The sequence below is a fragment of the Rana temporaria genome, chromosome 10 (genome assembly GCF_905171775.1).
Source record: "Rana temporaria chromosome 10, aRanTem1.1, whole genome shotgun sequence".
NCBI classification, from domain to species: domain Eukaryota; kingdom Metazoa; phylum Chordata; class Amphibia; order Anura; family Ranidae; genus Rana; species Rana temporaria.
The window spans coordinates 139,502,140-139,517,846 of NC_053498.1; the positions used below are offsets into that span (position 1 = coordinate 139,502,140).

At 46.3% G+C, this 15,707-nt stretch overlaps 1 protein-coding gene across 1 annotated transcript; it reads left to right on the forward strand.

Moving 5' to 3' along the window:
• Positions 1 to 696: 696 nt before the first annotated feature.
• On the forward strand, positions 697 to 3,299 carry LOC120916122 (forkhead box protein L2-like). Its single transcript, XM_040326941.1, has one exon. It carries the CDS (start codon positions 1,124 to 1,126, stop codon positions 1,748 to 1,750), a length of 627 nt encoding a protein of 208 aa, XP_040182875.1. The 5' UTR covers positions 697 to 1,123; the 3' UTR covers positions 1,751 to 3,299.
• Positions 3,300 to 15,707: the final 12,408 nt, after the last annotated feature.

Here is a 15,707-nt window from a genome sequence, read left to right on the forward strand (position 1 = left end):
ATTGCATATGCGGTTTTGCTGTGGCTCAGTGTAAAATTAACCTAAATGGTTTGTCTCATCCCTCTAACTGCTACCTCTGCAGGACAGCTTGTTCTGTTGAAAAAAAAAAGAAAAAAAAACTACTTACTGGCTCACCAGGTGAAAAGAAAACGAATGCAGCCATCACATCCAAGAATTGGTAAGCTGCAATATAATAAATGTTCGCTTTTGGGTTTAATACCTCTTTAAAGCGGAGGTTCACCCTAAAAAACATCTATGTACCATCCCATCCAGCATACTTGCGTCAGCTAAAGTATGTATTTTTTTTTTTTTTTTGCGCTGTATTTACCATTTAATCGTGCAGTTTCGTTTCAGACTCCCGCGGGAAAAGGCGTTCCTATGAAGAGGGGAACATGATTGACGTCCGGCTATGGCGCGTCACGCATCCTGAAAATAGCCGGAGTAGGATTCGGCTCTTCACGGCGCTATACGGCGCCTGCGCACAGACTAGGAGCTGACTGCGCAGGCGCTGTATATATACGAGTCCTATTTCGGCTATTTTCGGAACGCGTGACGCGCCATAGCCGGACGTCAATCATGTTCCCCTCTTCATAGGAACGCCTATTTCCCCGCCGGACTCTGAGCGATTAAACGGTAAATACAGCGGCGGAAAAAAAATAACACGTACTATAGCTGACGCACGTATGCTGGATGGGATGGTACATACAAAAAAAAAAAGTTTTAGGGTGAACCTCCGCTGCTATGGCTCCATATTATCCTCAGCAATGCTTTCCTCTTTTTTTTCGCGGTCAGTCTGGTTACATTGTTGCAGGGTCAGAGGCAGGCCAGTGGGTGGAAGTATAGCTGACCTCTGCCTGACACCAAGTGGGCGGAGCCGCAGCTCCCCGGCATGCTTTTTTGTTTACATTTACAGTGTAACTGACAGCCCGGGGGCGGAGTTTAGGGAGCCATCGGGCGCTTGTCTCAATGGAGCTGAAAGGCGGTGGGCGGTGACTGGGCGTGTCCTGTGCTAGTGGAGCGATACAGTAACAGGCGTGGCTGGTGCCAATGAGGGTGGTGACAGGTGCCAGTGGGCGTTGCTGTGTACCATGTGCATTGAGCGCCGTTATCACCGGACACTACGATGGCTGAGCAGGCGGAGGAGATCCCACAGGAGACCGCCGCATCCCCGGAGAAGCCGCCGTACTCCTATGTGGCTCTGATCAGCATGGTGCTGGAGGAAAGCCCGGAGAAGCGGCTGTCGCTGAGCGGGATCTATGAAGCCATTGAGCGCCGGTTCCCGTATTATTCCCGGCTGGAAAGGAAGGGCTGGCAGAACAGCATCCGCCACAACCTCAGCCTCAACCAGTGCTTCGTCCGCCTGCCCCGACAGCCCGGCCACAAGGGCAGCCTGTGGGCGCTGGACCCCGCCTTCCACGACATGTTCGAGCGGGGCAACTACCGGAGGAGGAGGCGGCTGAGACGTCCCCGGCAACCCCAGAGCGGAGACCCCCTGCCCGCCTTCCGATACCACCAGGAGCCGCCACCGTGCTGCCTGCAACCTGGCTACTACAACTGGGGGCCCAGGGCCCCGATCCTCTTCCCGGGGCCCTCCAATAGCCCCTATCCGATCCCCGGGGGGTTCCAAGGGGAGATGCCGCCATTTCCCTACTGGGAGCAAGAGATGCACTACAGGGGCATGGTGCCAGCCATGGTGGAAGTCTGTCCTCAAATGCCAGGCTACAGCTACAGAGCCCTGCTGGCTGAATGAACACTGTGCCAACTTCATCCAATGATCTTCACTCTGTGCCATCTTCATCTGCTGTTCCCCAGTCTGTGCCAACCTCATCTCTGTGCCATCTTCATCTGCTGATCCCCAGTCTGTGCCAACTTCATCCAAGGATCTCCTCCCTGTGCAATCTTCATCGTCCCTGCCATCTTCATAAACCCCAGTCTGTCAACTTCATCCACTGATCTTCACTCTGTGCCAACGTCATCCACGATCCCCAGTCTGTGCCAACTTCATCTCTGTGCCATCTTCATCTGCTGATCCCCAGTTTGTGCCAACTTCATCCGCCGATCCCCAGTCTGTGCCAACTTCATCCAAGGATCTCCTCCCTGTGCCATCTTCATCATCCCTGCCATCTTCATAAACCCCAGTCTGTGCCAACTTCATCATCTCTGTACCATCTTCATCTGCTGATCCCGTCTGCCAACTTCATCCACCGATCTCCACTCTGTTCCAACTTCCACAAATCTCCACTCTGATCTATCTGTGCAATCTTCATCCACCGATCTCCATTCTGTGCCATCTTCATTTTCTGATTACCACACTGTGCCAACTTATTGGCATCAGCAACTTCATCCATAGATCTTCTCTGTTTCAACTTCAACTGATCTCTTCCGTGTGCCAAATCCATCGCCACCCCAAGCTTTATAAGCTATGGCACATCCTCTGATAGTTGGGCATCGTCACCTGTCTTGCTGCAATGTCTGTGCCAGTCCCCCAGTTATTCAAGGTCTGGGCAGATTAATTCCTGCTATAACTCCAATAAACAGTTCTGACAGCCTGGCTGCATCACAATCCAATCTTCACTGCCCTACCAAGCCTCAGATGCTTCCAGCAAGTGCTACTAATACCCAGAGACCTACCTCATTGTGTTGTGAAAAGTTCTGCCTTTGCCAGCTGGGTACCACCTGCCATCCACCCTTTTAATATCCTGATTGACACAATACAGCGCTGTGCCATCCAGCCACCTCCCCAAAGCGTCAATTCATTGTCCTCTCCTTTGTGCCACCTCCAATTTCATCAGCCGACTGTCTTTGTGACCACTCATTGTCCTTTCTAGCTCTATAAGCTATGGCGTTTCCTCTGGACATGCCATCTTCACTTGTCTTTGTGCATCCGGACTACAATGACTGTGCCAGTCTGCTGCTTCACCCTTTGTTTCAGATCTGAGCAGATTCATTATATTACCACAGTTCTGACTACCTGCTTTCACCAGAATCCAACCTCCACTACCCTATCAAGTCTCAGATGTTTCCTTGCAACTCCCAGCGGGTACCAACCGTGTTCTAAAAAGTTCTGCCTTTGCCAGTTGGGTACCTCTGCCTTCCACCCTTTACCGCCCGAGGACTGACACAATACAATGTTGACAATCAAGCACTGGCCTTGAAGATCCACATAGGCACAACCACCAGACATTCCTCGCTGCCTTTACAAAATGTTATCTGGTCCTGAGCAAAGGGCCAAACCTGTCGGTTTGCATTGGATGATGCCTTGTCAGGCATTTATATTGAACTCTTATCACTATTAGAGATCACCCCCCCCCCCCCCCAAAAGAAATAAAAAATCATCAATTTATTCTTCTGCGCCCAGGTGAACTTTCTAAAGCTGAACTTTAAAAAGTTTTCCCGGAGTTGGGCTTTATGCCAGGCTATGGTTAAAGTTCATTGTACAACATCAAGATTTAACTGCCATTTGGGGCATCATTGCTTTTGTTTTTTGGTTTCCTTCTTTTGACCGCTGAAAAGTTCTTACTGTTCTAATAACTACGTTGTGTGGGCGAATGATTTGTTTGTTTTTTTACGGGTCATAAAGTAAATTTTTGTAGTCCTCTTTCTAAAGGTTTTTTACAGGCTGAGCATTGTAGTACATAGTGCTGAACAGAAGGAGAGCGATCCATAGGTGGCTTTTTATATATTTAAAGAGACTTGTCCCCTCGCTCATTCAGGGTAATTTATTGGTATTATTACCGCTTCAAGTGGCCTCTCATGGGGCCTGGGCCCCTAATGGCCTCGGGCGGCGCCCAATGGGTCAGTCCACCCCCGGTAATGAGGAAGAGTCTGTTTTAAAGTGGAGGTTCACCCGAAAAGTTAATTTTTAACATTAGATTGATGTTCATTTTGTCAAGGGGAAATCGGGTCGTTTTTTTAAAATCGAAGCAGTACTTACCGTTGTAGAGAGCGATCTTCTCCGCCGCTTCCGGGTATGGTCTTCGGGACTGGGCGCATTCCTATTTGATCGACAGGCTTCCGACGGTCGCATACATCGCGTCACGATTTTCCGAAAGTAAGCGAACGTCGGTGCGCAGGCGCCGTATAGAGCCGCACCGACGTTCGGCTTCTTTCGGCTACTCGTGACGCGATGTATGCGACCGTCGGAAGACTGTCAATCAAATAGGAACGCCCAGTCCCGAAGACCATACCCGGAAGCGGCGGAGAAGATCGCTCTCTAAAACGGTAAGTACTGCTTCAATTTTAAAAAAACTACCCGATTCCCCTTGACAAAATGAGCCTCAATCTAATGTTAAAAATTTTTTTTTCGGGTGAATTCCCGCTTTAAAGCCCATTCCCCAAACATCTTATATTTGCCTTCCCAGCACTTTCCCATTGCTCCTTTTCCATAAAGTTGCCACCTCAAAATGCTTGGTGTAGAGCAGGGATGTGCAATCAGCTGTTGCAGAACTACAATTCCCATGAGGTATAGCAAGACTCTGACAGCTACAAGCATGACACCCAGAGGCATGATGGGACTTGTAGTTTTGAAACAGCTGGAGGTCTGCTAATTGCATATCCCTGGTGTAGAGGGTAATAGTGATGTCATGCCTGAGGTCATTTGACGGGTTCCTGCTATACCTGAGTACTTCTTCCTGGCAGGAGGTTACTCGTCCGTACCCCCCCCCCCCATTATACCCAGAAACATTAACTGTCTATAAGCTAACCATATCAATTTGCCCTGAGTAATCAAAGAGGCAGGGTTTCTTAAAAAGGCTGTGAACACAGTGGAACCTTGGATAAGCAAGCGTAATGCGTTCCAGGAAAATGCTTGTAATCCAAAGCACTCGCATATCAAAGCGAGTTTCCCCATAGAAGTCAATGGAAACAAAGTTAATTCATTACGCATTGACTTCTATGGCATGCAATACCGCATGTGGCCAGAGTTGGGGGGGGGGGCGCCGGAGAGCCTTGGAAATGCTCGGGGACAGCTCGGGAATGGAGTAATTCCGAATATTTCTGAACCTTTCCGATAGTCACCGGCGCTTCCCGCACCTCTGGCCGAATGCGGTACTGCACACCCCATTAGCTTGAATTCTACTCGTTTTGCAAGACAACACTCGCAAACCGAGGTCAGGATTTTTAAAAAAACAGTTGCTAGTCTTTCAAAACGCTTGTTACTGGTAAACCAAGGTTCCACTGTATATATTTATATATATACACACACGTTCAAAATCCATTTCTCTCGTTTGTTCTCACAGGTATGGCTGTAAAATTTAAAAAAAAAATCAGTTGTGGTTATTTTGCATTCCTTATACATGAATGGTGTGGTAGGTTTTACTTATTGGGAAGCTACAAGTTTACAATATGCCATGCTGGGAATTGTAGTTCACCAATTGCTGACGTTCTGGTTTTACCTTCCATTGATTAACCCCCTTTGATTTTTTGCGTGTATCTAAGGGCCCTTTCACACTGGTGCGGTTTTGCCGCGTTTTCGCGGTAAAAATATCGCTATTAAAACGCTCCCCATGCCCCCTCCATTGAAATGAATTAAAAACCGCTGTAAAAACGGAGCGTTAAAATCGCGGTAAAACACTGCGTTTTTACCGCGTTTTTAATTTATTTCAATGGAGAGGAATGGGGAGCTTTTTTAATAGCGCTATTTTTGCGGCAAAAACGCACCAGTGTGAAAGGGCCCTTATACATTTCCTATAATTTTGTTTTATAGCCTGATAATTTCATAATATATACAGTCCAAAGTTTTAATTAAATTAAGGTTGAATGAATTGTATTGTTGTCGTCCACCATTAAGTGTGACTGTTTTCTGAGGAATCCCTTATTAATTATGGGAAGGCTCACACGTTGGCGCCAAAGAGTCACTGAATGTTTTAGGTCACATGCACAGGGGGCGTGTAAATACAGGCCATACAGCAGGGGTAGGCAGCCTCGGGCCCTCCGGCTGTGGTGAAACTACAAATCCCATCATGCCTCTGCCTCTAGGAGTCATGCCTTTGATTGTCAGGGTCTTGCAATGTATCATGGGACTTGCAGTTTCAAAACAGCTGGAGGGCTGAGGTTGCCTACCCCTGCCGTACAGCATAAAATACGCCTGTGTTTACATCGCCTGGAAGCTCCAACTGCAATGAAATTCTATACACAACCCTGTATTACAAAATCCGTTGTGTGTCTGTAATCTAAAAACCGGCTCATGATTACGGGTGCTGCACATGGGCGAGTTTTCCTGAACACAGCCCGTTCAGAAAAAAACATGTCCATGTGCGTATGCCTGTAAATTGCGAGCACCAGCGTTTGCGTGAGATTACAAACGCACAGTATAGTTTGTAATATGGACAGAAATATGCCGCGACTGGGGCTCCTGGGCGCTGTAAATAGACGTATTTTATGCTTTATTGCCATATGTTTGCGTCCGTGCGCATCGTTTGAATGGGAAAATAAATGTTTGCCCCTTTTTTTGTACTCCTTGTTTAAAAATTAAATATTTTTGTATAGTCCAAAAGAGTTTTATCAAAGATTGTAAAGTTTATAAAGTTTTTTTATTAAAAAGTTTATTTCTGTTAAAAGAAAAGTTTACGTGTTTTTTTTTTTTTTTTTTTTTAATGAGTAATAAATTGATTTTGTACGGTGATTGAATAATATGTTTAAATTGTTACTAAACCCAGTACCCTGCAATCACTATACAGGCATATCCCACTTTTAACCACTTCAGCCCCGGACCATTTGGGTGGTCAAAGACCTGGCCACTTTTTGCGATTCGGCACTGCGTCGCTTTAACTGACAATTTCGCGGTCGTGCGACGTGGCTCCCAAACAAAATTGACGTCCTTTTTTCCCCACAAATAGAGCTTTCTTTTCGTGGTATTTGATCACCTCTGCGTTTTTTTTATTTTTTGTGCTATAAACAAAAATAGAGCGACAATTTTGAATTTTTTTTTTATATTTTTTACTTTTTGCTATAATAAATATCCCCCAAAAATATATAAAAATAAATAAATAATTTTTTTTTCTGTTTAGGCCGATACGTATTCTTCTACATATTTTTGGTAAAAAAAAAAAATCGCAGTAAGCGTTTGATTTGCGCAAAAGTAATAGCGTTTACAAAATAGGGGATAGTTTTATGGCATTTTTATAACAAAAAAATTTACTAGTAATGGCGGCCATCAGTGATTTTTTTTCATGACTGCGACATTATGGCGGACACTCGGGACAATGGTCCCAAAGACCATTGTCTTTTTTACAGCGATCAGTGCTGTAAAAATGCACTGGTTACTGTGAAAAGGACACTGGCAGTGAAGGAGTTAACCACTAGGTGGCGCTGTAGGGGTTAAGTGTTCCCTGCATAGTGTTTCTAACTGTAGGGGGGGTGGGCTCTGTCACATGACACTGATCTCCGCTCAGATTACACAGAGCCGAGATCAGATCAGTGTCATTCTCACTAGGCAGAGCAATGAGATGCTTGTTTACACAACGATCGCGGCGATCGAGTCCGATTCACGGGGAAGGCGGCAGGGTTGCGAGCGCGCCGCCGGCAGGCATTTAAGGGGCCACGTACAGGTATGTGATAATGCCTGTCCGTGCCGTTCTGCCGACGTGTGTATATATACAGTGGGCGGTCCTTAAGCGGTTAAGTACACAATGGGGTTTATTTACTAAAGCTGAAAAGCGCAAAATCAGGCTCACTTCTGCACAGAAACCAATGAGCTTCAAAGTTTTATACATAACATACATACATACATACAATCAATAACTACATGGATTTAACAAGCACAAAAACATCATAGTCAAACCTAACAGAAAAAATTGTATAATATGTACATTGGGGAACAAGGGGCGGAGCTGCTTACCTAAAATAACAGAAACAAGGAAAAACAATGTTTTTCAACATTTTCTGTCTTTTTTTTTTTTTTTATTTGTTGCGCAAAAAATAAAAACCCCAGCAGTGATCAAATACCACCAAAAGAAATCTCTATTTGTGGGAACAAAATGATAAAAAAAATTGTTTTGGTACAGTGTAGCATGACCACGCAATTGTCATTCAAAGTGCGACAGAGCTGAAAGCTAAAAATTTGGTTTGGACAGGAAGGCGGTGTAAGTGCCCGGTATTGAAGTGGTTTAAGTTCATGTGCGTATAAAGGCAGGTGTCCCAATATAGGGCCAGATTCACGTAGATCAGCGGATCTATAGATCCGCTCGATCTACGTGATTTAAGATCCGCTCCCGCAAGTTTGGGAGGCAAGTGGGTAATTCACAAACCACTTACCTCCAAACTTGCGGCGGCAGATCGTAAAACCCCCGGCGGAATTCAAATTCCGCGGCTAGGGGGAGTGTACTATTTAAATCAGGCGCGTTCCCGCGCTGATTTAAATGCGCATGCGCCGTCCGGGGAATTTCCCAGCGTGCATTGCTCCCACTGCAGTCGCTAGGATGTCAGTGGTTTCGACGTGAGCGTGACTTGCGACGCGCGTGTTTGTGAATCGGCGTACGCAAACGACGTAAGAAAATTCAAACTCAACGCGGGAACGACGGCTATACTTACCATTGGCTGCGCCTCATAGAAGCAGGGGTAAGTATACGCCGGGAAAGCCGCTACGGAAACGTCGTAAGAAGACTGCGTCGGGTCCGCGTACGTTCGTGAATTTGCGTATCTCGCTGATTTACATATTCAGTGTAAATCAGCGGGAACGCCCCCGGCGCCATTTTTAAATTGAAAATAAGATCCGACAGTGTAACGCAGTGTAACACTGTCGGATCTTAGCCATATCTATGCGTACCTGATTCTATGAATCAGACGCATTGATAGGACCAATTTCAGGCAGTGTAAGTCAGAGATACGACGGTGTATCTGGAGATACACCGTCGTATCTCTTTGTGAATCTGGCCCATAGTGTCTACACATCGCTAAGCCAGCAGCCATGATGGAGCGGCTGTGGAGAAGTCTTGCAGTAGGGGAGTGTGGATTTATTGTGTTTGATAACTACTGTGCTCTGTGGAGCTATGAACACCGGGGTGTTGATTGGAATGTTAGCTTAACCACTTGAGATCCGCGCTGTAGATGAAAGACGCCGGGTGGACGTCCTGTTTACATTCCCCGTGCGCGCCACTGGGGGCGCGCAGCGGGGAAACACTGCCCGGCGCACCGCTGGGGAGCCGATGCGCGTGCCTGGCGGCTGCGATGTCCGCCAGGTACCCGTGATCGGCGGTGACAGCAGGGACGTGGAGCTCTGTGTGTAAACACAGAGCTTCACGTCCTGTCAGGGAGAGAGACCGATGCTGTGTCCCTTGTACATAGGGACACAGATCGGTCACCTCCCCCAGTCAGTCCCCCTCCACACACAGTTAGAACACACCCAGGGAATACATTTAACCCCTTCCTCACCCCCTAGTGTTAACCCCCTTCCCTGCCAGTCACATTTATACAGTAATTAGTGCATTTTTATAGCACTGGTCACTGCATAAATGTGAAAGGTCCTAAAATTGTGTCCGATACGTCCGCCGTAATATCGCAGGCCTGACAAAAAAATAAAAAATTTGCAGATCGCCGCCATTACTAGTAAAAAATTTTAAAAAATCATAAATATATCCACTATTTTGTAGGCGCTATAACTTTTGCGCAAACCAATCAATGCGCTTATTGCGATTTTTTTTTTTTTTTTTTTTTTACAAAAATATGTAGAAGAATACGTATCGGCCTAAACTGAGGGAATTTTTTTTTTTTTAATTGGGATATTATTATAACAAAAAGTAAAAAAATATTGTGTTTCTTTTCAAAATGTTCTGTCTTTTTTTTGTTTATAGCGCAAAAAATTTAAATCGCAGAGATGATCAAATACCACCGAAAGAAAGCTCTATGTGTGGGAAAAAAATGATAAAAATATAATTTGGATACAGTGTTGTATGACCACGCAATTGTCATTCAAAATGCGTCAGCGCTGGAAATTGGTCTGGGCACGAAGGGGGTTTAAGTGCCCAGTAATGAAGTGGTTAAACACAGACGACTCGTGTAAACATCTCTTCACTTTCCACATTTTTCAGTGAATGTTTTCTGTAAATCTGGAGTTCCCTTTTAAGGATTCACAAAGAAAATATTTGCAGTCTGGCTCTGAATAAGCCACACGATATATCCTGGAGAGACGGCACTAGGGCAGAAAGTTTACATGGCTGGTGTAACCTCTGTGTAAATATCTATAGGAGGCGAGTTCCAGCTGAGCAGTGTTCCCAGGACTGTGTATTATTTCTATACATATTAGGAGTCTTTGTATATAGACTGATCTCTACCTGTCTGCTCTGCTTCCACACTGATTGGCTGGCTCATTAGACTGTGGCCTGTCACCCTGAGTGCCCTAACTGGGGACTGTCAGAAGCAAAGCTTTACCACGCTGCCTCAATGAGTATTTTTCAGGTTAAATTGAGGGGGGAGAGTTACAACTTCTGTTAGACTTTTATTTCTGTTTTGTTCTCTTACGTTCTTTCCAGGGCCGTCTTTAACCACTTTACCACCGGGCTTGTTTTTCAGATTCGGTGTTTACGAGACTAAAACTGTTTTTTTTGGTAGAAAATTACTTAAAACCCCCAAACATTATATATTTTGTTTTCTAACATCCTAGAGAATAAAATGGCAGTCATTGCAATACTTTTTGTCACACTGTATTTGTGCAGCGGTCTTACAAGCGCACTTTTTTTGGAAAAAAATCACTTTTTTGAATTAAAAAATAAGACAACAATAAATTTTGCCCAATTTTTTTATATATTGTGAAAGATAATGTTACGCCGAGTAAAATGATACCCAACATGTCACGCTTAAAAATTGCGCCCGCTCGTGGCATGACGTCAAACTTTTACCCTTAAAAATCTCGATAGGCGACGTTTAAAAAATTCTACGGGTTGCATTTTTTGAGTTACAGAGGAGGTCTAGGGCTGGAATTGCTGCTCTCGCTCTAACGATCGCGGCGATACCTCACTTGTGTGGTTTGAACACAGTTTTCATATGCGGGCGCTACTCGCGTATGCGTTCGCTTCTGTGCGCGAGCTCGTCGGGACGGGGCACTTTAAAAAAAAAAATGTTTTGTTTTTCTTATTTCTTTTTATTTAGTTTTATAATTTTTTACACTGAAATAAAAAAATAAAAAAAATGTATCGCTTTTATTCCTTTTACAAGGAATGTAAACATCCCTTGTAATAGAAAAAAGCATGACAGGTCCTCTTAAATATGAGATCTGGGGTCAAAAAGACCTCAGATCTCATATTTAGATCTCATATTTAGACTTAAATGCAAAAAAAGAAAAAAAAATTTAAACTGTAATTTTTTCAAATGACAAAAAAAAAATGTTTCTTTAAGACGCTGGGCGGGACTGACGTTTTGACGTCACTTCCGCCCAATTTTTTTTGCCCAGGGTCCAATCAACATTAAAGACGGCCCTGGTTCTTTCCTTGTGACACCCGTACAAGAAATAGGGGGGTGTGGCCATCACAGGAACATAAAGGAAACAGTTATACTAACATTGTTAAAGGTTGTAATCCTTCTCTGCTTTAGTAAAATACTGTTTTTGGTTAGGTCCCCATTGGAGAGATGAGATTGTCCATTGCTTCCTGTCCTGACAGAATATGATTGGAAGTCTTCCCAATGAAAATACTAAATCTTAAAGTTTAAGATTATCCGACAACAGCCTGTCATCACACAATTCCAGTCGCATAATCTGATTGTGTGTATGAGGCTTAAAGGGGTTGTAAAGGTTTAATTTTTTTATTATATTTTTTAAATAACAAACATGTTATACTTTCCTCCACTGTGCAGCTCGTTTTGCACAGAGTAGCCCCGAACGCCATTTTCTGGGGTGCCATGGTGGTTGTCTCGGCTCCTCCCCGATTCTGGTTACCCCCTCCCCCCCCCCGGGAAGCGCTCTCCCAAGACGGTAACCTTGTGGGCGCGCTCCCAAGTCCTGTATTTGGCATCCATAGCCACCTACCACAGAACTCGGCCCCACCCCCTGGCGGCAGCGCCATTGGATTTTATTGACAGCAGCGTGAGCGTGAGCCAATGAAGAACTGAGAAGACAGGGGAGAGGAAGAGCGCGTTCGACGCTGGACTTCCTGGGCACAGGTAAGTAAAACGGGGGGCGCAAATCATAAGATGAACCTTTACAACCCCTTTAAGTGCTGAGATGGCAAGTTCCTGTGCAGTAGTGATGTCAGCCCCCCACTGGCCAGTGAAGAGGCCCAAAGGCCGGCACAGGACCGTTGGACAGGTAAGTATGGAGAATTTAGTTCCGCTTTAAGAAAAATCTGATGGAGTGTCCAAGCCAGTGGTGGTCAACTTACTTTATACAGTATATGACTCCTCAAGTGCGGCCCTGACATCATCAAAGGGCCATAGATAATTGTTTAGTGTTTACATAAGATTACTCAAAGCTATCAGAGACTGGAGACATTCAACAGGAGATAGAGACTGGAGACATACAACAGGTGATGGAGAGACTGGAGACATGCAACAGGAGATAGAGAGAGACTGGAGACATGCAACAGGAGCTGGTCAGAGACTGGGGACATAGAACAGGAGCTGGTAAGAGACTGGGGACATAGAACAGGAGCTGGTCAGAGACTGGAGACATAGAACAGGAGCTGGTAAGAGACTGGGGACATAGAACAGGAGCTGGTCAGAGACTGGAGACATAGAACAGGAGCTGGTCAGAGACTGGGGACATAGAACAGGAGCTGGTCAGAGACTGGGGACATAGAACAGGAGCTGGTCAGAGACTGGGGACATAGAACAGGAGCTGGTCAGAGACTGGAGACATAGAACAGGAGCTGGTCAGAGACTAGGGACATAGAACAGGAGCTGGTCAGAGACTGGGGACATAGAACAGGAGCTGGTCAGAGACTGGAGACATAGAACAGGAGCTGGTCAGAGACTGGGGACATAGAACAGGAGCTGGTCAGAGACTGGAGACATAGAACAGGAGCTGGTCAGAGACTGGAGACATACAACAGGAGCTGGTCAGAGACTGGAGACAGACATGTTACATGAGACTGTTGTTATGTGATTTCTATTACAGTAAGGTGACCAGATTTTTAAAATGAAATCCGGGGACATATTTTTTTTACTAATGGCGGCAATCAGCCACTCTCTGCCCGTCGCCGCCACCGCCCGCCTCACAGGCTGTCAAGTCTTATGCTGCGGGCCCCAGCTACTACTGGGTGGGGAGCGGAGGAAGATCACTTAGACAGGGAAGGCAAGGAGATAAGCAGGCAGGCAGATGGTCAGGACTTGAGCCAAGGCAGAAGAACATGCGAGTGAAGCTGAATGGGCATGCACCCGAAACGGAAAAAATATTCCCTCCTCTTCGACCAGCACATGATCATCATCAGAATGGGGCACAGATAATGGGAAAAAATAGACCCCCCTGTGAAGGATATGTCAGTGTAAATCTCCCTGCTTGGTTAAATTGTGGGTTAGATGGATTCATGTGTTACAAGCTATTGACATGTTAATGACCCTTCCTCAGCCAGCTCCCTAGTTCAAATGGTAATTGATTTATTGTGTGTGGGAAGGAGACCGGCCTTACTGTTTACAATGATTAGATAAGTGGCTCATGTTAATTATTCTGATTGCTTCATTGTGGTCAGGCTGTTACAACTAGTATTTAACTCCACTGATGTCTTTATCTAAAGAAACGTGTCTGCAGGGTCGGCTCCGACTTGTCTCCTATAATCTGTATGGGAAACCCCACTGTGTGAGGGGGGCGTTCCTAACAGGCTGTAACCACATATAAGCTGAGTTTTTGTGTCAATAAAGTGTCTTGTTCTAGCAGTAAGCTTGTCTCATGTGTGGCTTTCTGGGCGATTCCAGGGATATCCCTCCTCGTGGAATATTGGGGTGATTTTCGTTATGGGAAGAAGGGAACGTTGACGGGGATATCATACCGATACCGTCACAATTGGTTGGTAGCAGCGGGATCTTCCCTTCTATTCCCCTTTACACCCGGATTCCAAGCAGACACTGGAAGAACTACTGGAAGTTCGTGGAAGGATTGCTGGCAACAAAACCAAGCGGGTCATCATAGCAGAATCAATGGAGCTAGACCAGGAGGACGGGATTGCAGCAACGCCAGCAGTACAAGAGATGGAGACACCAGTGATTCAGGAGGAGGAATCGCCAGCCAACAAGCTAATGAGAGAGAAGCTAGCTTGGTTCGGCCCGAACCCAACGCCGGATGTGGTGCTGAAAGTGATGGACATGTTAGTAAACGCAGAGCTACAGAAGGCTAAAGAAATAAGAGACGCAGAGCTACAGAAGGATAAACAAATAAGAGAAGCAGAGCTACAGGAGGATAAACAAATAAGGGACGCAGAACTACAGAAGGATAAACAAATAAGGGACGCAGAACTACAGAAGGCTAAAGAAATAAGAGACGCGGAGCTACAGAAGGATAAACAAATAAGGGACGCAGAGCTACAGTTAAAACTGGCAGCAGTCCAACAAGCAGCCGCACCTTCTACGAACAGTGAGTACAGCACAGCAGACGCAAGGAAGATTCCGTTTAGTGCTTTTAAAGCTTTTGATGAAAAGGACTGTGAGATTGATAACTACCTGACGGATTTTGAGCGACAATGTAACCTGCACCGAATAGCTAGAGGAGAGTGGGTTTCAATATTGTCAGGCAAACTGTCAGGCAAAGCTTCTGATGCTTTCCGGACCGTGCCAGATCAGGATATCCATAGCTACGCCAGGGTTAAAGAAGCGCTCCTGGCTCGTTATGCAGTAACCCCAGAGTCCCACCGACAGAAGTTCAGGGACTCACGCAAAACCACGGAAGACTCTTACGCAGAATGGGCATGCCAGCTGTCCCTGTCGGCCTCTAACTGGGTTAACAGCAGCCAGGCCACCACCGCAGAGGACATTTTGCAACTAATGCTCCTGGAGCAATTTTACAATCACATCCAGACGGACGTCAAGGATTGGGTGAGAGATCGCAGGCCCATGACTCTACCAGAGGCCGCGAAGTTGGCGGATGAATATGCGGATACTCGCAAGACAAACCAGGTCACACCACGGGTACAACCCCCACAACCAACGGCGCCCTCACACCCACCAGCCGCTAGATACCAACCGCCTAACAGACCGATGACATATAGCCCTCGCTACCCACGCCAGGAGGACAACGAACAACGCTGCTTCCGGTGCAAACAGTTGGGTCACTTCAAGCAGAATTGCCCCATGAATGACAACACCAGGTCAAATTGGTCTCAACCTGGGTACCGCCCACCAGCAGCAGCCCATTGTGTAGACTCAGCTTGGGATCCCCAGGAGCTGGGTCAGGAAGAACCATTGGGCACCCCTTACGAAGCCCTCATGGTACAATCTGTTATTACGGACAACAGGGAACACCATTGTCAGCTGGTCATGGGCGACAGCCATGAGCCGGAGGGGCCTTGGAGGGAGCTGGGCAGAAAGAGGCACCGCCAGCTACCCTCCAAGAAGAAGAGGTCCTGGAAGTCATTTAACCAGCGGACCTGGGAGGAGAAGAAGCGACTGGAGGAGATGGAATCGCAGCGGGCGTCCCAGATGCGGGCCGAGATGTTCGCCAAGGGCCCACCGGTGGCCCCTTACACCACCACCCAGTTCCTGATGATGAAGGACCACGTGGAGAGCCTGCAGGACATGAGCAAGCAGGAGCTGATCCGTGAGTACATAGAGCTGGAGGAGTGCATAAGCCGCAT